The 21,463-nt window shown below is 43.3% G+C and overlaps 1 protein-coding gene across 2 annotated transcripts in view; it reads right to left on the bottom strand.

Annotated features, from left to right (window-relative positions):
* Window positions 1–17,281: 17,281 nt before the first annotated feature.
* LOC136841019 (uncharacterized) overlaps window positions 17,282–21,463 on the bottom strand; it is a 207,889-nt gene continuing 203,707 nt past the window's right edge. For both annotated transcript variants that reach the window (XM_067108062.1, XM_067108061.1), the window contains exon 6: window positions 17,282–18,214. In XM_067108062.1, the coding sequence (XP_066964163.1) occupies window positions 18,086–18,214 (129 nt within the window). In that variant the 3' untranslated portion in view covers window positions 17,282–18,085. The remainder of the gene's footprint in view (window positions 18,215–21,463) is intronic.

Here is a 21,463-nt window from a genome sequence, read left to right as displayed (position 1 = left end):
ACACCCTGCTGGAGGAGATCTACAGGAAGCTTGTCCCGTGGGTGTCTGCTGCACGCCTCCTCACCTACCACCTCCTAAAGAAATCCCTCCTCGAGGCATGCTCCCTCCCGATCGCCGAGTGGGCCGCCCGTGCCCTCGACCTCGCCGTCAGCCCGCGGCAGGATCAGAGCGTCATGGAGCCATGGGGCATGATACAGGACCTCCACACCCTCCCCGACACTGGCGGCAGTGGAAAACAACATGCAAATAATCCTGTCGCAGGAGCTCCTCCTCCATCAGCTCCTCCCGGAGGTCCGCACACAAATCCTTGAGCCCTACGCGATGCCCCTCGAGGTCCTGATCCACACGACGCAGCACCTGACGGACTCCGTAAAGGCAACGAAGTGGGTACCAGCACCCACACTCCCAGTCAGCACCATCCAGCAGGAGGAGGGCGCAGAGCAGGAGGTCAACGTCGTCACCAGGAGGCGCCCAGCACCTCAACGGCAGGTGGAATTCCCCGGGTCTTTGCCACTACCACAGGCGGTTCGGCAAGGATGCCCGGAACTGCCTGCCACCCTGTTCATTCACCCGTTCAAAAAAACGGGGGAGGCGGCAGCCAGCAGGACAGGCCGCCATGGCAGCAGAAGAACCCAGGGGCCCAGAGCCAGCAGGTTTCTACGTCCACGACACCGTCTCCGGCAGGATGATGCTGGTCGACACGAGGGCCGTTAGACCAATCTTCCCGCTATCCAGAGAGAACCGCAAGTGAGAACTGGACCTAGCTGCCTCCCTGATGGCCGCCAACAGGTCCCCCATCCTCTCTTAAAGCACCAGGCCCCTGTCGATCTCCATCCTTGGCCGGAGATACTCTTGGGACTTCGTCGTTGCGGACGTAAGGACCCCGCTCCTGGGTGCGGATTTCCTTGCCCACTTCGGGCTGGCAGTCGACGTCGGTCGGAAGAGCCTCCTCAACACCTACTCCTGCCAGTCCCTCCCATTGGCAACAGGACCCAAGGCGCCCACCATCTGCTTCGCTGCCCCCCACCAGTACTCACAGCTGCTGACGGAGTTCCCTGACGTGTTCAGGCCCGAGCTCCACCAAGTACCCAGGGCCCCAGCCAAACATGGCATCTACCATCACATAAAAACAAAGGGGCCCCCTGCACACGCAAGGTTCTGGAGGCTTCCCCCTTGGCACCTTCAGGAGGCCAAGAATGCGTTCGCCGAAATGGAGCAAATGGGAATCTGTAAGAAGGCCTCCAGCCCGTGGACCTCCCCCCTCCACATGGTGCAGAAACCGGACGGCTCCTGGAGACCCTGCTGCAACTGCAGGCGGCTTAACCTCGCAACAGAACCTGACCATTACCCCCTGCTGAACATGCAGGACCTCATGGCCTCCTTTCACGGGGCCAAAATATTCACTAAATTGGATCTCTTGAAATCCTATTTTCAGGTACCAGTCACGCCAGAGGACATACCAAAGACCGCCATCATCTCGCCTTTCGGGTTCTACGTGTTCGCCTTCTCCACCTTCAGCCTGAGGAACGTCGGGGCGACTTTCCAGCGGCTCATGGACAGCATCCTGGGGGACCTGAAGTTCTGCGTCTGGTACGTAGATGATATCCTTATATTTTCCAGGTCCCACAAGGAGCACCAGAAACACATCCGGGCAGTCCTGCGGCACCTGCAGGAGAATGGCCTCGTCATACGATTCGACAAATGCACCTTCGGCGTCCAGAAAGCCGCCTTCCTGGGCCACGAGGTATCCCCGGATGGTGTCCACCCGCTCACACCCAAAGTCGCAGCCATCACCAGGTTCCTCGTCCCCACCTCCATCAAGGCCGTCCAGGAGTTCCTCAGAATGGTGAACTACTACAGGAGTTTCATCTCCAGGATCGCACACACCACGGCCCCCCTGATGGAAACCCTGAAAGGCCAACCAAAGTCCTTATTGTGGGGATCCAGCCAGCAGCAGGCCTTCTCCCTGACGAAGGCCGCCCTCGCCGAGGCAACCGTCTTGGCCCACCAGGATCCCAACGCCCCCCTCCAGCTGACGACAGACGCCAGCAGCGTTGCCTGTGGTGCTGTCCTGGAGCAGGTCATCGACAGCGCCCCCCAGCCCATTGCCTTCTTCAGCAAGAAGTTCAACCCCGCAGGGGCCTGCTACAGCACCTTCGACAGGGAACTCTGCGCAATGTACCATGCAGTCCGGCATTTCAAGTTCCTTCTGGAGGGCACGCCCTCCACAATCTACATGGACCACCAGTCACTGGTCCACGCCTTCACCAAGCAGGGGGACACATGGTCTTCCAGGCAGCAGTGGCATCTCTCAGCCATCGCTGAGTTCACCTGCTCCGTCAAGTACCTCCCTGGCAGGAAGAACCCTGTGGCGGACGCCCTCTCCAGAGTCGAGCTAAACGCGGTGCAGCTCGGGATCAACTACGAAGACCTCGCCAGGGAGCAGGCCGCCGACCCAGAGACCCCAGCCTACCGCACCGCCATCACGTCTCTGAAGTGGAAGGACATGCCCCTCGCCCCCGGGGGCCAAAGCCTCCTCTGCGATGTCAGTATCAGCCAGCCCCGCCCCCTGGTGCCAGCCTCCCACTGCCGCCAGGTATTCGCCATCATCCATGGGCCTGTCACACCCCTCCGGCAGGACGACGGCCAAGCTGCTGTCAGAAAAGTTCGTTTGGCACGGAGTGCAGAAAGACGTGAGGACCTGAGTGAGGCAGTGCCTGCAGTGCCAAACCAGCAAGGTGGGGCGTCACACCAAGTCTGGGGTAGGCGAGTTCCAGCAGCCAGGGCAGTGTTTCCGCCATGTTCACATCGACGTCGTCGGGCCCCTTCCCCCGTCAGGTGGGTCCAGATATCTTCTGATGGTGGTAGACCGCTCAACGAGGTGGCCCGAAGCCACGCCAGTGCAAGAAGCCACCGCCAGCGCATGCGCCGAGGCCCTGCTCTCCAGCTGGATTAGCTGCTGCGGTGTCCCTGACCACATCACAACCGACAGGAGCCCGCCTTCCTGTCTGAATTGTGGTCCACCCTAGCTTGGCTGCTGGGGACAACTCATCACACCACCACAGCCTACAACCCAGCTGCCAACGGTTTGGTCGAGCGGTTTCACAGGTCCCTGAAGGCGTCCCTTATAGCCCACTGCACCGCCAAGGACTGGAAGTACCAGCTGCCATGGGTCCTCCTCGTGTTGAGAACCACCCCTAGGGCCGACGGCGCCCCGTCCACAGCTGAGAAAACCTATGGCAAGCCCCTCATGGTCCTGGGCAAGCTAGTGACAGAGGATCGCCACAACCCATCGATCCAGAGGCTTCGCGACATAGTCGGCAAGTTCGCCCCCTGCAAGCGGACATATACCGACAGGTCGGCCACCTTCACGCCACCCGGGCTGGCCTCCACCACCCACATCTTCGTCAGGGATGATGCCGTCCGCCCGCCACTGACCAGGCCCTACAGGGGGCCCTTCCACGTGCTGGAGCGGAGCAACAAGGCATTCCTGCTCGCACCTCACGGGAGGAACGATTGGGTGTCAGTAGACCGAGTCAAGCCCACCCTCCTGGAGGAGGACACAGATGTCACCACATCGCACCCTCCACCTGGGCAGCCGTCGCCGCAGCCGGGCCCTCGTAAGAAGCAGGCACGTGGCTGCCCCCGGAAAAGCCCGCCCACACCCGCAGTCAGCCACCCCCACACACAGGACGTCCCCCCGATGTCCTCATGCAGCCATGGCACCCTTCAGCGCCCCAGCAGATATGCAGACTAATCAGACGTTAACCACGCCTTTGCGGGGGTGGGGGTATTTGTAAAGTCATTTGTAAAGTCTCTGCTGAACATGTTATTTGTAAAGACTCTGCTGAGCAAGTTTTCTTTGGTGACGTCCCATTTTCTTTGCCTCTACAATTCGTCACACCTGACATGCCAGGTCACGTAAATCCAATCATTTAAACTATGTATATAATTGTTTACCTGTCCTCAATTTGTGTACCGTGTATTTCTTCTTTCGCATCAAGATTGTATTCAATTTCAATTCTGTCTATTTTCACATTGTAAAGTGTACTCGTTCGCTGTATTTATTGTTAATTATTATCGACCTCAGGTCACCTATGCTCCCATTGTATTCCGCGGCATGGCGTCAGTCTGCCGCTATATAAACCGCCTGGATCATGAATAAATCAGCAGTACTCTTTTACCTGCTCATTTTTTTTTGCACCTCTTGTACAGGTAGCTCGTATGCTAGCTCATAATGATCTAAAGCCATATTCCTTGCCAGTCCTAAACTCTTTATTATTCTCGACAAGTGTTTATTCTTGACAGGTGTTTATAAGACAAAAAGCGGATGGAAAGGAAGCGGGCGACCCAAGGGCCCCCACTGCATCCATACAAGATTTGTGTTTTCTGGCAAGCATAAAAATACATACAACATTCGTTACATGGCATATAAAAGGTAGATATACATATCGGCAGAAAGGCCGTACAATGATACATAAGATGAGGTACATAAAGAATCTGAAATAAAGACAGGTAAAATACATGACGTGATTAATGTACATCTGAAAGGAGAAACACACGGAAGGAGAGGCATGATTTGTCTCCCTTACAAATACTACTCCCCCATCTCCAAGACAATACAGTAATTAGAGGAGCAATTATTGGATGAGACAATATTAATCATAGAGGCACTGGGGCAATCGGAGTGGGCCCCTGCTACTGGAGAACTGTGGACGTGGGGTGGAGTTGACACCTGGGGATGGCTGGGTGCATTTCCTGGGCCACCCCGGGGCCCACCTTGGTGGGGAAGCGGGTGCATCTGCAGGCAGGTATTGGGGGGGAACTCTGGGGTACCTGCCTACTTCTTCACAAACTTCGCTGTCCAACAGGAATGCGGGTTTCAGTCTGTCGATGGTGATCCAGTCCTCCTGCCTGTGGATGTCGAGGAGGAATGCTTTGCTGGCCTTCCTGATGACTTGGTGGGGTCCCCTGTAGGGCCTGGTTAAGGGCAGGCAGAGAGCATCCACCCTGATGAAAGCATAGGCGCAGGAGTCTAAGGCGGGTGTGCTGTAGGTGATGGTTCTGTCAGTGAAGGTCTTGTGGCAGGGCATGAACCTTGTGAGAGAGGTGCGAAATAATGAGCAGGAAGACAAGTACTGCTGGTTTATTGATGTTGTTGTTGTTTCAGATTTAGCTGGCCTTGTGCCAGCACAGGCTCTTGCTCTGAGAGCTGCCCAAAACTTTGTGTTGATGATGAGTCTGTGAGATGGGTAGGTTAGATGAAAACTTTATTATGATGCATGAAAGTGATTTATTGATGAAGTGATCAAGTGATCTGCTTATGCGGTGTGTGGACATCTGCGTATAATGCAGAGACCGCGGGTACAAAGATTTACAGGTGACCTGAGGTCAAACTATTTCTCTATAAAAAACAGGACGGGTACATACAGAAAACATAATCATTAACAATGTCTGGTTTGACATAAAAATACTCTGTTACATATACATAATGCATGGTCAATTGAACAGATAATAAAATATACAATTCATAATAATGATAATAATATTGTGTTCGTCCGACCCTAGGTCGAATGTGAAGGCACCGCAGAAAACGGGATGTTCATTACAGAGAACGCATTGAGCGGGGACTTTACATTACTCCACTCCCAAAACGTAGGTAACGTCTGATCAAAGCAGGTATCTGCTGGGGCGGCGGAGGGGGCCCCGCTTTCTCAGTGTCAACTGGAAGGGGTGGTTGCCTTCTTCGGCGCCCTCTGGAGTGGTGTGTTGGGGTGCCCTCCTGTCTGGTTTCAGGGTTTTCCGGGGAAGCCCAGGACGTTTTCCTGTGCATGGGGCAGGCCGGGGGGTTGCTATCTCCTGCAGGCACCTTTGGGAACCGCCCCCGACGCCCTCCACCAGGAATGCGAGCTTGAGGCGGTCTATCAATACCCAGTCTACCCCTTCCGTGGACGGCTACCCAGAATGCCTTTTTGTTCCTCTCAAGCACAAGGAAAGGTTCTCTGTAGGGCCTGGTTAAGGGTGGCAGCACGGCTTCATCCCTGACGAAGACATGGGTGGCAGAGGATAGACCAGGAGGCATGAAGGGGGCTGTCCTGTCGGTGTATGTCCGCTGGCAGGGGCGAACTTCCCAACCCTGTAGCGGAGCCTCTGCGTTGCTATGTCGTCCCCGTCCTCTGCAATGAGTTCCCCCTGGACTACCAGGGTCTCCCCAAAGACTGTTTCTGCTGAGGATGGGTCGCTGTTGGCTCTGGGGGCAATTCTCAACCTGAGGAGGACCCAGGACAGCTGGTACTTCCAACTCTCGGAGGTGCAACGAGCCATGAAGGACGCCTTCAGGGACCTGTGGACCTCTCCCCCATTCTGTTCGCTGTGGGGTTGTAGGCGGTGTTGCTGTGGTGAGTGGTCCCCAGCAGGCGTGCCAGGGCATTCCACAGCTCGGACAGGAAAGCGGGACCTCAGTCTGTAGTTATATGGTCCGGGACACCGAACCGGCTGATCCAGCTTGAGAGGAGGGCTTCTGCGCATGCACTGGAGGTGGCTTCTTCCATGGGCATAGCTTCGGGCCACCTGGTGGAGCGGTCAACGACTGTTAGAAGGTATCTTGCTCCTCCTGATGGGGGGCAGAGGACCCACCACGTCGACGTGGATGTGCCCGAAACGTCTCCTCGGCTGGGGAAAATCACCCACCCCAGACTCAGTGTGCCGCCCTACTTTGCTGGCCTGACACTGCATGCACTGCCTTGCCCAGGCCATTGCATCCTTTTGTATGCTGTGCCAGATGAACTTCTCCATCAGTAGCCTGGCCGTCGTCCTTCTAGAGGGGTGGGACAGTCCGTGGATGACGTCGAAGACCAGCCGACGATATTGGGCGGCCACTGCTCATGTCGCTCAGCAGTGTTGACCCTCCAGGGGCGAGGGGCACATCCTTCCACTTCAGCGACATGACGGCTGTGAGGTAAGCTGGGGTCTCTGGGTCGGCAGCTTGTTCACGGGCGAGGTCCTCGTAGTCGATCCCGAGCTGCACTGCGCCGATTTCGATCCTTGAGAGGGCGCTGGCTACTGGGTTCTTTCTGCCAGGGAGGTACTTGATGGTGCAGGTGAATTCCGCGACGGCCGTGAGGTGCCACTGCTGCCTAGAGGACCATGCGTCCCCCAGCTTCGTGAAGGCATGGACCAGCAGCTGGTGGTCAGTCCAAATTGTGAAGTGCGTACCCTCCAGGAGAAACTTGAAGTGGTGTACCGCCTGGTATACTGGGAAGAGTTCCCTGTCGAAGGTGCTGTAGCGGGACTCATTGGAGCTGAGTTTCCTGCTGCAGAAGGCGATGGGCTGAGGGGTCCCGTTGATGACTTGTTCCAGGACAGCTCCACAGGCGACATTGCTGGCGTCTGTCGTCAGCTGGAGGGGAGCACTGGGGTCCTGGTGGGCCAAAGATGTTGCCTTGGCGAGGGTGGCCTTCGTCAGGGAGAAGGCCTTCTGCTGGTCGGGGCCCCTCACTAAGGTGTTTGGACAACCCTTGAGGGCCTCCGTCAGGGGGACCATGGTGTGCGCTATTCCCAGGATGAATCTCCTGTAGTAGTTGACCATTGCGAGGAGTTCTTGTATGGCCCTGATGGAGGTAGGGGTGGGGAACCTCACGACAGCCTCGACCTTCGACGACAATGGGCGGACGCCCCGTGGGGATATCTCATGGCCCAGGAATTCTACCTTCTCGACGCCGAAGATGCACTTGTTGAACCTGATGACAAGGCCACTCTTCTGCAGGCACTGCAGGACCTTCCAGATGTGCTGTAGGTGTTCCTTCTGGGATCTGGAAAAAATTAGGATATCATCGACATAGCAGATGCAGAAGTTCAGGTCCCCCAGGATGCTATCCATCAGCCTCTGGAAGGTTGTGCCCGCATTCTTCAGGCCGAAGGTGGAGAAGGCGAAGACATAGGACCCGACAGGCATGACGATGGCGGTTTTGGGGATGTCTTCTGGCGCTACTGGTACCTGAAAATATGATTTTAAGAGATCTAATTTTGAGAACATTCTGGCCTCATGGAAGGAGGCCGTTAGGTCCTGCATGTTTGGTAGAGGGTAGTGGTCGGGTTCTGTAGTAAGGTTGAGCCGTCTGTAGTCGCTGCAGGGCCTCCAGGTGCCGTCTGCTTTCTGCGCCATGTGAAGGGGGGAGGCCTACGGGTTGGGAGCCTTCTTGCACACGCCCATCTGTTCCATCTCAGCAAAGGCCTGACAGCGACATTGCCAAGACCTGGGAATGGATTCTTTAAGGAGAAGTATCTATTTACCTTGGGATCTCGGCAATTCTTTTCATCAAACTTTCATCCCACCTCCTCTCCTCTGCTCCCAATTCGGGAAATACCAGCCCAGCTAGAGCTAATCGTCTGGGTTTCCTGTCATCTTGCAGAAGCTTCCCCATGGTGGAGAATGAAGGTCTGCTTCTAGTCCTCCATCCTTCTTTCCTCTTCGAAGTATGAGGAAGAGGAAAGGCTAATGTTTGATTGAAAGGAACCTTCGAATAAGCTTGCATATTCTCTTCATGTCTGTGTCTACTCACGGATACACCGATCGAGGAATAGGTGCACACCTGTAAGACTTTGTCTTGAAGGTGTGTGACCAAGACGATAAATACCGTATTTGACGGCATATAAGACACACTTTTTTAATAAAAAAAATAGCCTAAAAAATCCCCCTGCATCCTATGTACATAATGTAGGCTCAAAATTTAAGAATTTTGGCCGAAATTATACATGAAACGTCACATAGATGTTGTAGCCTAGCCTAACATTCGGTGTTATCCTAATAACCTATTAAAAACCAAAGTTTATTATAATTATTTATCATTATCACACTTACAATCACCGCAATTACTACTGCTAGTATTATAATCAATATCTACATTGTTATTATCGATATTTTCATTAAAATGTGTTAATATCATTATCGTCGTCTACAGCGCATCGCCGCATTCCACATTTAGAGACTTCCAGTACGTGTGCTGCTCAGCCTGCCACCTGTTGGTGATTATCTTGAGAGCTTTACAAATAACAAGGCTTCGTTCAGTTGGTAGTTGGCAATTCCTGCTAACATTCTCTTTACGCACAACAACATGGCTTCGATCAACACCCAGAACTCAAGGCAGCCTTTTGGCCCTCCGAGAATTTAAGGATGGGTTTTGTGACACTCAGTGGTTCGAGAATTTCAGGATGGGTTTTGCGACACTCAGTGGTTTTGTTGAACAACAACACCACAGTAGTGGCATATGTCAACAAACGAGGGAGTCATTTTTTCCCTCTTGTTTCATCTGTTGACATTTGCAGGTACTCGAGTGTTCTATAGCGCACTTGAGAGTTCAATTAGCCAGAGTTAGTTAGTTATAAATGATTTGTTTAACCAGACCTCTGAACTCTTTTAGGGTTCTTCTCGGGCTGGGAAAAGAATTGGGGAAAGAGTACATAAAAAAATTAAGTAGTTAACTAAATAAATAAATAATAAAAAAAAGGGAGGGGAATTAGAAAAAAACAATCGAGAAAAAAAAAGGGGGGGAAGATTATATTTTACTTATCAATTTAATTTTGTTTAGGAAGAGAATGATATTATTAATTGAAAAGTTATTACCTTCTGCTAGAATATCCTTTATTGATTTATTTTGTAAATAAGTCTTTCTTTCATGATGCCATCTGGGACAGTCAATCAAGATGTGTTTGATTGTTACTGGGATGTTACATCTTTCACAAGTTATTGGGTTTGTGTGCGGAGTTGACATCAGATGACCATGTGTGAGTCTGGAGTGTCCTATTCTGAGTCTTGTTAAAATAACCTCATTGATTCTTTGCTTTTGGGTAGAAGAATGCCATTTTTTAACTTCGTTCTTAATTTGTTTTAGTTTGTTTTGTGGGGGTATATTTGTCCAATCATTTTGCCAATCCCTATAAATTAAGGCTTTAACTGATGCTAGCCAGTCTGATATGGGTGCTTTCATAGTAGTTGGGGGGATTGTACAAGGCAATTTTGCAGCTTTATCTGCTTTCTCATTACCCTCAATACCTACATGGGCTGGGATCCAACAAATTTGAATTTGAAGGCCGTTTGTAATTAACTGATGTATTTCCCGTTGTATATTTTGGACAAGGTGATTATTTGATTTAAATGATCCTATTGCTTCAATTGCACTTCTTGAGTCGCTCAATATGAGTGCTGAAGGAATTCCCTTTTTGTTATAATCTTGACAGCCAATTGTATGGCTGTTAATTCTGCTGTAAATACTGATGATATTAGAGGAAGGCCCATTTGGATAGTTTTATCACTTGAATAGGCTGATGAGCCACTCCAGCTTCATTTTTGGATCCATCTGTGTAGATTATGAAGGATTACCCTTCCGTCTTATGTGTTCCATGGCATGTTGATGGTACATTTCTGTGTTGGACATATCTTTCTTTGAAAGATATGATAAATATGTGCATAGTTTTGCCCTTTTTAGTGTCCATGGTGTGACCGGATTTATTTCTTGGGTAAATTTGGGTATCATGTTATGTAAATTCAATAGATGATTAGTTTTTTTAGTAAATGAGTTTTGATTTGGGTTATTATTTGTATTTTGATTGAGAAATTTATTTGATGCAGGAGATGTGCCTGCTTGAAGGGATAAGCCTCTTCTTAAAGTAATTAGATCTCTGTAATATTTTAGAGGCAGCTGGCCTGCCTCTGCTAGGATAGAGACAGTTGGAGATGAGCGGAACTCCTGTACATATACGTACTCCCTCATGATGTAAAGCATCTAGAGATTTTAAAGTTGTTTCTGAGGCAGTTGAATAAATTGGACAGCTATAATTTATAACTGATAGTACTGTTGCATTGTATAACATTAACATTGTGTCTCGTCCTGCACCCCATTTGGTGTGTGAGATTTTCTTTAATAAAGTAAGGGCTTTAGAACCTTTGGCTTTGATATATTTGACATGATCTTTCCAATTTAAATGTTGGTCAAAAATTATACCCAAATATTTAACACTATTGCACATGTTTATCTCTTCATTATAAAGATATAACTTAATGGTTTGTTGTTTCAACCATCTTTTTTCTTTGTAGAAGACAATGCCATTTGTTTTATTTACCGACAACTTGAAGCCTACGGAATTGGTCCAAGTGGTTATATTTTTGTTGCTATATTAAGTATTCTTTGAGCATGTCTCAAAGAATAACTTGAATAATAAATTACAAAATCATCCACATACAAACTATTTTGTACACCCTCAGGCAGGTTCATAGTAATGTCATCTATTGCCAGGGCAAATAAGATGCAGCTCAAAACACTGCCTTGGGGATACCCTTCTCTTATGCGTAGCAATTTGAATATGTATTTTCTATGCGTACTTGAAATGTACGATTTGTTAGAAAATTATTGATAAATATTGGAAGGTGACCTCGAATATTGGACCTGTGGAGTTTGTGCATAATATTGTATCTCCATGTGGTATCATATGCTTTTTCTATATCAAAGAAAATAGCCACTGTCAGCTTTTTTTTTTTTCTTTTCAAATCCTTTTTTTAATATGATCTTCTATTTGAGTTAACGGGTCTAGTGTAGATCTACCAGCTATTGATCCCGATTGGGTAGGTGATAAAATTGAGTGTTTTGTTATGACACTTGTTAATCTCAAACTAACCATTTTCTCCAATAGTTTGCACAAGCAACTTGTTAGAGATATTGGCCTATAATTAGTGGGGTTGCTAGGGTCTTTTCCTGGTTTACTGACGGGTATGATTATTGCATGTCTCCATTTAGTTGGGAAGACATGCGTTAGCCATATGCTATTATATAATTTTAATAAGAATTCTTTAGCTAGTGTGGCTAAATTCTGGATCATTTCAAAAGAAATCATATCATGCCCCGGAGCTGATGATCGACATGATCAATTAGCCAGAGACTGCTTTCAGATCCTAAGCCTGGCTGGAGGCAGGAATAGCACTGGGGAGGCAGATTAAGAGAGGACAACTGGCATGAACACCTGGCCTTTGAGTCATAGATGATGCCCGCGCACAGGGAAAGGATGCCAGCCCCAATTTACTTGTGGATGACCTCCTGACCCCTGACTGAAATCATATAAGGGTCTCACCGAATGAACAAGGGAGAGAGACATTTCTGGGCCCGAGCAAGAAGCATCTCCCCCTTCCATTCCCGCTTCATTCAAAGAGCCATGCCCCACCATGTGGTCTTATCTTGTAGGGACCTTTAGTCTTTTTACCAGTGAAACCCTTTGTAAGGATGGTATAGAGTGACATACTGGCTGGGTGTTGTCTGGTTTATTGGTGGTTCCTTACTGAATAAATGTACAGAATCTTCAAATTTGTTATTGGCTGGTGCGAGCCACAAAGTAGTTTCTACACACAGACAGGGCAAAACAGAGGTAATGTTTCGGACATCTGTGTTTGTCGGCAGACAAACAGATGGCGATTGTGAGAGACATAATAAACTTACAATGATAAAACATATATCAATGGAAAGGACAGGAAATTTCACATATGGCCAATTGCATGAGATTCGAGACAGATTAATGAATACAATACAGTAGCATAATATATGTGAAATGGCGAGACGTTTGGCATCTTCACAAACAGAAACATACATACAGTTTGATACAGAAGATTCGGTGGAGCATTATGAGTACATGATTGGAATGCTTGCATGGCAATGCAAGTAGTGGTGATTGTACATAAATCGAGACAACAATGGTTAGGGAGAAACAGACGGAAATATTGTATGGTAGAAGTTGCGTTCCTTGAGAGAGAGAAAACGGGACGCTCTTGTTTTTGTTTTGTTTCCTCCAATGGATGACACACACACGTGCGCTCGAAAGACCACAATTTGGTCTCTTACAATACTCCCCCCCACAAGCAAGGCGTCGATGCAGAAAAAGTCTTGCTGACAATTGGAATGGGCGCAAAGGGCTTGGGCTCTGGGTGGGTAGGAGGCTGAAGGGCAGCGCCAGCCAGCAGGAACTCGAGGAAGACGGTTGCGGGTTGAAGCGTACACCGCTCCTTCGTTGGTCAGGTCGTCCGGTAACGAGTTCGTGGGCGGTGGCAGGCTGCCTGGAGGAGGCGTCCAGGGTTCCTGTGGTGGGGTGGGTCATCTCAGAAGATCGGACATCTACTGAGCACTAGGGAATGGCTGGAAGCGGGGAGGCAGTGAAGGGTTTGTTGGCGTGAGAGTCATCATCTTGGGTTGGAAGTCTGCCATCGGCTCCTTCGGGTCACTCCAGGGTTGTAAGAGGTGCAAAAGAAACGAGCAGGTAAAAGTTACTGTAGGGAGTACTCGTATCGGAACAAGTGGATATTTTACATTGTGACCTGAATTGAGTGGGAGTCAAAATTTTATTTTCTTGGATGTGCCACGTTAGTTGAGCATTTACCATTTTCTATAGTAATTTCCATAAGCAACTTGTTAAAGAAATTGGTCTGTAATTATTTACATTAATGGGATCCTTTCCAGGTTTGGGGATAGAAATTATTATAGCATTTCTCCATTCATCAGGAAATAAATTTCGAATCCATAAACGATTATAAAACTGTAATAGATATGAACTTGCCAAAGGTGCTAAGTGGCATATCATCTCAAAACAAATATTGTCACCTCCAGGAGCAGATTTATTGCTGTTCAAGAGAGTACATTCCAACTCTTCCATATTAAATTTTCTATTGTAATATATATCTTCTATTGTTTCAAAATTTATTGTTATTAATTCTATATTATTTTTCTTTGTGCGGAAGTGTTCATCAAAATTTTTATCACTACTTACGTTTGCAAAGTTTTTCCTACTACTTTACTTATTTCTTTCAGATCAAGTATTCTTTTGCCATCTTTGAATATGGTGGTTTTAACATGGGTACCCATTTGTTTTCCTGAATTTTTCCCATATTTTTTTGCATGGGAGTATTATTAGTGAGTTCTGATACATATTTCCTCCATGAAATGATCCTTCTTTGAATTCCTTCTTTTCTAAATTTTCCATTTATTTTGTTGTATTGAGGATTTAATGTGTCAATTTCTAGTAATAACACAGTCATTTTTTGTAAATTTCCTCCTAATATTGTTAACGTTTTATTCATTTTATTGGAATTTTTTATTTAAATGATCTAATTATCTCCCTATTTAGTGTTTTATTCTTGTTAAATTCTGTTAGCTATCAGACCACCCTTGGAACTTTGTGTTTTGTTGGATGAGATTTTGGTTCTGGTATTGCATTATCAGCAGCATTTTTAATGAAATCAACAAGAAATTTACTAGTTTCATTATGGTCTTTTAAATATTCAAATGGTGGGATATTCCCAGTGTGCATTTCACATTGCTCCCAATCTGCTTTATAAATGTTATAGTTAGTTATAGTTATAAATGATTTGTTTAACCAGACCTCTGAACTCTTTTAGGGTTCTTCTCGGGCTGGGATACGCTTTGCAGGATAATTCTATAATAAGTAACTTAATATTGGGAAATGATCACTGGTGTACAAGTCATCAACTGTATTCCAATCTAATCTATCTGCTATACTTGAGGCACATACAGTTAAGTCTACTGAGGAAAATGTTCCACATGTTTTTAATATGTGCTGGTTTCATCATCATTTATACAGCACACGTCATTTGAATCCATGAATTCTTCTACTTTGCTTCCTGCTCTATTTGGTTTTGTACAATTATAGTCCCATATTGGGTTGTAAGCATTAAAATCTCCTACTATTAATGTAGGTTCCTTGGCATTGTTAAGTAATTATTTCATTTTATCAATGTCATAATTTTTATTAGGTTGGTTGTATCATTATAAATCACATAATTATTGTTTTTTATTCTAATTTTATTACCTGATATTTCCAAGTCAGTAATTTTACTTTATGTACATATATGGCTGTACCTAAATTTCCTTCTTCCTCTCGTGATGTAGATGCTAATGTGTACTTACCTATTGTTGATGCAGTTTTGTTGACATGTTGTAAACATATCATTGATTCGTATTTCAGTAATCGTTGTATTTCTCCAAGATGTAATCTGGTCTGCAGACCTTTTATGCTCCATTGTATAATATAGTTATTGAAAATATTATGTTATAGCAGTCGAGTTTTACTTTCTTTTTTTGTTATAAATTTGTTTATTTTCTAATAATTTACTCACGACATTTATTTGCTTTCTTTGTAATATATTAAGTGTTTAATGCACATGCAACCTTTTTCATGGGTGTTAAAATCAGTGGTTTCTTTTTCTTCTAAATTTCATAAAACTTCTGATAATGTTTGTTAAACCATCCTTTGTTATGTTTTTGTTATTATTGCACAATTCAATGAAGCCTTCATTACACCCACATGAGTTATCATACATATCTCCTGTTTCACTTGTTCTTGCTGCACCAATTAATGGTGATGGAGTCATCTCTTCTTCCTTGACATATATAATCATTTTATCAATGGTAGGGTTCTCTTGTACTTCTTTGGTGCTTTGGATTTCTGCTTCCATAGGTTTTACTATTATTTGAGGAGATAAAGATACACTTTTAGCTTGTTTTTCTTTGTGTTCTTTTTTTCATATCTTTTGTCTTTGATTTAACTAAAGTTTCTCTAATATTAGTTGGTTTTTCGTTTTGGGTGGCATTCTCTCCAAAGGTCTCTTTTTATCTTTAATTTCTGGTCCATCACAACTTTCCTCTGCCACTTCTGTAGTACAGTATCTTTTTGTGCTCCTATTTGCATCAATGTTTCAAATGAATTTGATAAAATATTATCCATATCATTTGTACCTGTTTCTTGATTCTTTACCATTTTAGTTTTTTCTGCAAAGTATTACATAATTTCTTGAGATTTATTTTTCTCTGTTTTGTTACTGCTATCTGTTTGTGTTTGTTTCATTATTGGTTCTTGTTATCGAAGAATATGTAAGTTTCTTAGTAGGATCCTGAATTATTCTCACTTTCAATTCTAATTTAGCCTCTTTTATAGACATCCATGTTCTTTCTTGTAACACTTTAAATTCTGTATTGTATATATAATAATACATGCATTCTTTGGATCTTGCATGATGATCCTGCCAACACTTTACACACTTTGGTTCATTTCACTACCATTGTGTGGTATGTTCAAGAGATCCACAATAAGCGCATACTGGTTCATTTCGACAATTTTTTTTCATGTGTCCATATTTACTACAATTTTTACATTGTAGTGGCTTTGGAACATAAGGTCTTAACCTCTGTTTTGGCCTAAAATTTTTATTTTTTGGGGTAGACCTTCACCCTCAAATTTATTTTTGTTGTTTTTAATATTCATCGATTTTTTTTTATTGGTACAGCATATTCCTTACAATCCTGGACCTTGGAGTATCTCTTTTTTTGAGTCTGATCGAATTTTCTTTTTGATTGGTTCGATGTTATTTTCAGGAAGTACAATAATACCCTGAATACTGTTCTTAGTATCATGTTTTTTCACTTTACATTTATATCTACAGTATATTTTTCAAAGACAAATATTTAACATTTATATCTATATTTTTCAAAGACAAATAGTCTTCATACTGACATTTTGCTAAGGCTTCTATAAGCCAAGTCTTCTCTTTTATTAGTCTGAACAACATTTCTGCTGTTGAATGCCTATTTACGATATAATTTTCCGATTTTAGTGCTGACATATTTTGGTCAGTTTCCATGGTTAAAAACCTTGACCAACTTCCACTCCCAAAAAGGTCGAACTGAGTCAATGTTGGGTCATAACAGTACTTAGTCTTTTTGGGTTTACTAAATGGTATTGTTTAAATATCACTTTGACCTTTGTAATTTGGGCTTTCCTTAGAACAGTCCATAGCCGTGCCAGAAGTCGCAGGTAGGTTAGGATTTATATCCATAAAATGGTAAATATAGCTTTCATCCAGGATGAGGTCCCTCTCACCAGGGAGGCCCAACTGGGGGAGGAGCAACTGCTACCCATAGTGGTAACTGCCCTGGGATCCTCACCTGGATATACACCAAACCCTCAAGTGCCTTACGGGTTGTCAGTCTGTCAAGATCGGACCCAGCACTGGGGGCATGATTTCACATAAAAATTTCTCCTCCCTTCGACCATGCCGGGTAGATGGATTCCTGTGCAGGCGTTTGCCAAATATGGCAATTTGTGCAAGGGGGAACAAAAGCTAACTGTTAACTTCTCTGAAAGGGAGGGATTATTAATTCTTTTTCTTCTTCCTCAGCCACATCTCAAAATTTACAAATCAAAATTAACACAACGGACAACTAATAAAACACAATTTAAAAACAGGATTTTTTATTCATATTCTTCATACAAAAGGTCACAGCAAAAAAATGCTGTGGTGTAAGAAGATTATATGTCATTAAGCTCAATTCATCCCACTCAGGCCTAGAGAGCAATACAGACACGAGCCTTTGGAACAGTGTAAAAGGACTCTTATCAAGAAATTTATAAAAAAATTTAAGACACTTGTCATGCTCCATAAAAACTTGTGACCTGTACCACAAACCTCCTTTAAGGTTCTAATCAACCTCCATCAAGGTAAAATTTCATACTCAAGATTTTATTTTTAATATTGTGTAAATGAATTGGCTTCACTATTTGAGGGCCTTAATGAGACATGATGTACAAATCTATGAGAGTGAAGTACATCTGTCATAACAGCTGGTCTCTCATCATAACAAAGGATCCCAAGATATTTAGGAAACCTCTGTCAGACCTTGACTGTCTTACAAAATATTTATGTACATTCATTTGTTCGCTAATGAACACCTTCATAACTCTAACACTAAAATAAGTTAAATCACTCAAAATCTAATAAATACAAACAAAAAATTTCTTATTAACTCAATAAAGATTTTCTTTGGCTTTCCCATTAAAAATATATATGGAAAATTTTACAGATCAAGGATAACCAACTAAACAAATTTATACCAGCGCTGTCTTCATGCACTCAAGGGAGCCCATAACAACACAGGTCATACAAAGACCATAGTTCTACAAAATGAAGCTTATTTGAGTAAATAAATAAAAAAAGAAAACTCCTATAATACTTCTGGCTGACCTATAATGTGTACAATGCTCATTCAACTTCTTCCTCTTCCTCCTCCTCATCTTCACTTTCACTTTCTTCATCATCATCCTCATCTGGTGTATCCGCAGTCTTTTGTTTCTTGGCTGCAAAGTTTCCTTCTTTGAAGGCTTTCATTTCCTGTAATTCAAAATTATATTTTAAGCTATGAAATGGAACACTTGAAAAGATGAGGTATCAGTTAAACTGGAACACCTGAAAAATTAAAATTACTCGTAATGCCTCTGTTCTAGGCCAAAAAAAAAAAATACACTGACAATGGACTCACTGACAGCAGCAAGATACCGTACTTCTGGATATGGCAATAGACTCACTGACAGCAGCAAGATACTGTGCTTCTAGATATAAAAAACTGGATAAGACAGGGATCAGCCCAAAGAAAAATTGTTCATTCTATCAGAACAATGTAAATTACATCAAGAAGTGTACAGTACAGTTGACCCCTGCCTATTCATGGTTCAGGATTTGTGGCTTCACGATTCGCGGATTTTTCCTGGAGCTTATCCCCAAATTGCTTGTGTAAAATTCAGTAATTCACAGATTTTTTCATCCAGAAACATTCACTAATTACTGTATTTTCATGTTATTTTGTGACTAAATACATGATAAAAAATTATTTAATTTTCAAATATTAATATTTACAATGTAAACAGCAAAATATCAATCAAATGTTAAAGTAAATTCCCTCAATACTGATCATAGTAATATATGCTGCATAAAAAAAACTCTGTTCATCCCCTCTCTCCCACCCACTCTCTCTCTCTCTCCTCTCTCTCTCTCTCTCTCTCTCTCTCTCTCTCTCTCTCTCTCTCTCTCTCTCTCTCTCTCTCTCTCTCTCTCTCTCTCTCTCTCTCTCTCTCTCAGATAAGAGAAGAATATTTATGCATATGCAACATGTATATTTTTTTGTATGATAATTAATTTACTAATTTTCAAATATTAATATTAATGTACAATCACTCAAAAATGTTTTGCAACATACTTCAAAACTTTTTGGACAACAGCTTATAATAGCGACATCTGGCGCTATTTGGCAACTCAGTTGTATGCGCATGAAACAACTGAACACTAGTGGTGGGCCCGAGAAATTACCTGCAGTTTCCCTTAAACAGGGCTTTTTCTGATACTGCTTACTGTTTTCATACTTTACTTAATTAAAGGATGTTACTATAATACTTCAGAGGTCATCGCTGTTCTTATTTTTTAATATTTTCCTCCAACTGCCATCACTATCATTGTTTTATCTCCTTCATATGTGTGAACTTTGTAGACATAGGCCTACGACTGTTTTAAGTTGAACTATTAGTCTTATTAACGTCAACAAATACAACTTTTGTAAAGATTTGCTTGTACATTATTAGTAATCAAATTTTTGAATGACTAATCCTGTGTATATTGTGAACTAGTGAAACTTAATATAAAATATACTGAACTAGACTAACAGATGCACGCACTTTTACACACAATATATATATATATATATATATATATATATATATATATATATATATATATATATATATATATATATATATATATATATATATATATATACAGGTTGACCATCACTAATCCGGCATCATTGCGACCTGGAGGGTGCCAGATTAGCCATTTATTAGGCTAGAATACACGAAACCCAGTAGCTAAGCACCTCATCTTAGAATTAAAATATCCCATAAATCAGTGCAAGTTGGTTAATAAAGAAAAGACAATTATCAAATACAGGTAGTGCTCAAGTTACGATCATTCGAATTACGATATTTCGAGTTTACAATGGGGTTAGCAATTAATACCGATACGAAAATATTTAGGAAATATTTTTAGATTTCACGCAGGCGCAGGCAGCGAGAGAGACCAACTTACAATAGACCAACTTCTTTTTCCCCCATCTCTTTATTCCATCTGCTAGTTAAAAAAAGTACAAGAGAATGATAAAAGTATTGTTAGTAACGTTATACTCTTGCGTAAATGCGTACAGCCATAAACAACCGAGCGGGAAACTGTTGTTTTGCTAATAATCGTATCGGATAACAACTGCTTTGCTTGTATTTTAACCATCGCACGGTAATACACAATTACTGTAGTTATATTACAAATGACGTTAAGTACTGTACAATAGGACTGATATATTTTTTACACTAAACCCTTATTCGCTTTGGAGAAAAGATCGGCAGGGAAATATACTGCTCCAGTAACTTTAAGCTGCAAGTTGTAGCTGAAGCTGAGAAAACAATGTTCAAGCTGCCAATGACTATAAATTATCGTGCATCGGCAACATGGATGAAACTTGACCGTAAATAAAACTGGAGAGAACGTTATTTTAATCAAAACTGCTGGGCATGAAAGAATACAAATTACTACTGTTTTTACGCCGATAAAAGATAAATACGTAAAGCTCGTATTATGATGCAATCAAGAGAAAATAGCGAATGGAATCTTGATTTTTTTTACACAAAACAAACATGCCCCCACAACGGCCAGCCGCGATTCCCACGAACGTCATATATTAACGAAAAAAAATAGCTAAATTATTTTCACAATGAGACGTATTTAAGCTATATTTCGACTTAAAAACACTTCGTATAACTAAAAAATATCCTTGTCCCAAATAAATAAAGTATCCATATTCATTTACGCTAACTAGAAGCAAGAAAAGCGCTTTGAACTTAGTTAAATGCGGTGAAATAAACACCGCGATATTGATTCCCAAAACAAAACATTGATTGCAATTTATAATACAAAAGCAATATGAGAATATATGCAATTGGAAACAATGTATAAAGCAAAACTTTTTAAAAGATCCATGAAAAAGATGCATATTCGTTATGTTGATGTTTGTATAATATTGTTAATATGTGAATAGAGTTCAGTATAATGTAGGCTAGGCTACCAGTTTGTTGATGCAGCACACTGCGCCGCCAAATCGAAGTGGCCAGCGAGCGAGTTAGCACAGCGACCTGGGAAATTTGAAAATTAGTGCGGAAACATTAGAAATTACTCTAGCCAGAATTTGTGCCGGATTACTGATTTTTCTGGACCACTGATTGCCGGATTAGTGATGATCAACCTGTATATATATATATATATATATATATATATATATATATATATATATATATATATATATAATGCTGTTATCATGTGTAATTTCTCATTTCTTTCATTGCTACTTTAGGTCTATCATTTTGATGCCTCTTATGAAGTTAACTGAATATATAATGCCTATTTTTGTATTTCTTATTATCTAAGTTTCTAAAGAATTAAAATTAGCAAGAAGTTCAACATTAATTTAGTTAATGCTAAATGCCAGTAGTGAAGAAGACTACCAAGCTCATTAGTAGAGAATGTCTCCTCCTCATCGCAAAAGAT

The sequence above is a fragment of the Macrobrachium rosenbergii genome, chromosome 8 (genome assembly GCF_040412425.1).
Source record: "Macrobrachium rosenbergii isolate ZJJX-2024 chromosome 8, ASM4041242v1, whole genome shotgun sequence".
In the NCBI taxonomy this organism is placed as follows: domain Eukaryota; kingdom Metazoa; phylum Arthropoda; class Malacostraca; order Decapoda; family Palaemonidae; genus Macrobrachium; species Macrobrachium rosenbergii.
Note: the sequence above shows the minus strand (reverse complement) of the source record. Positions and strands in the feature narration are given on the sequence as shown.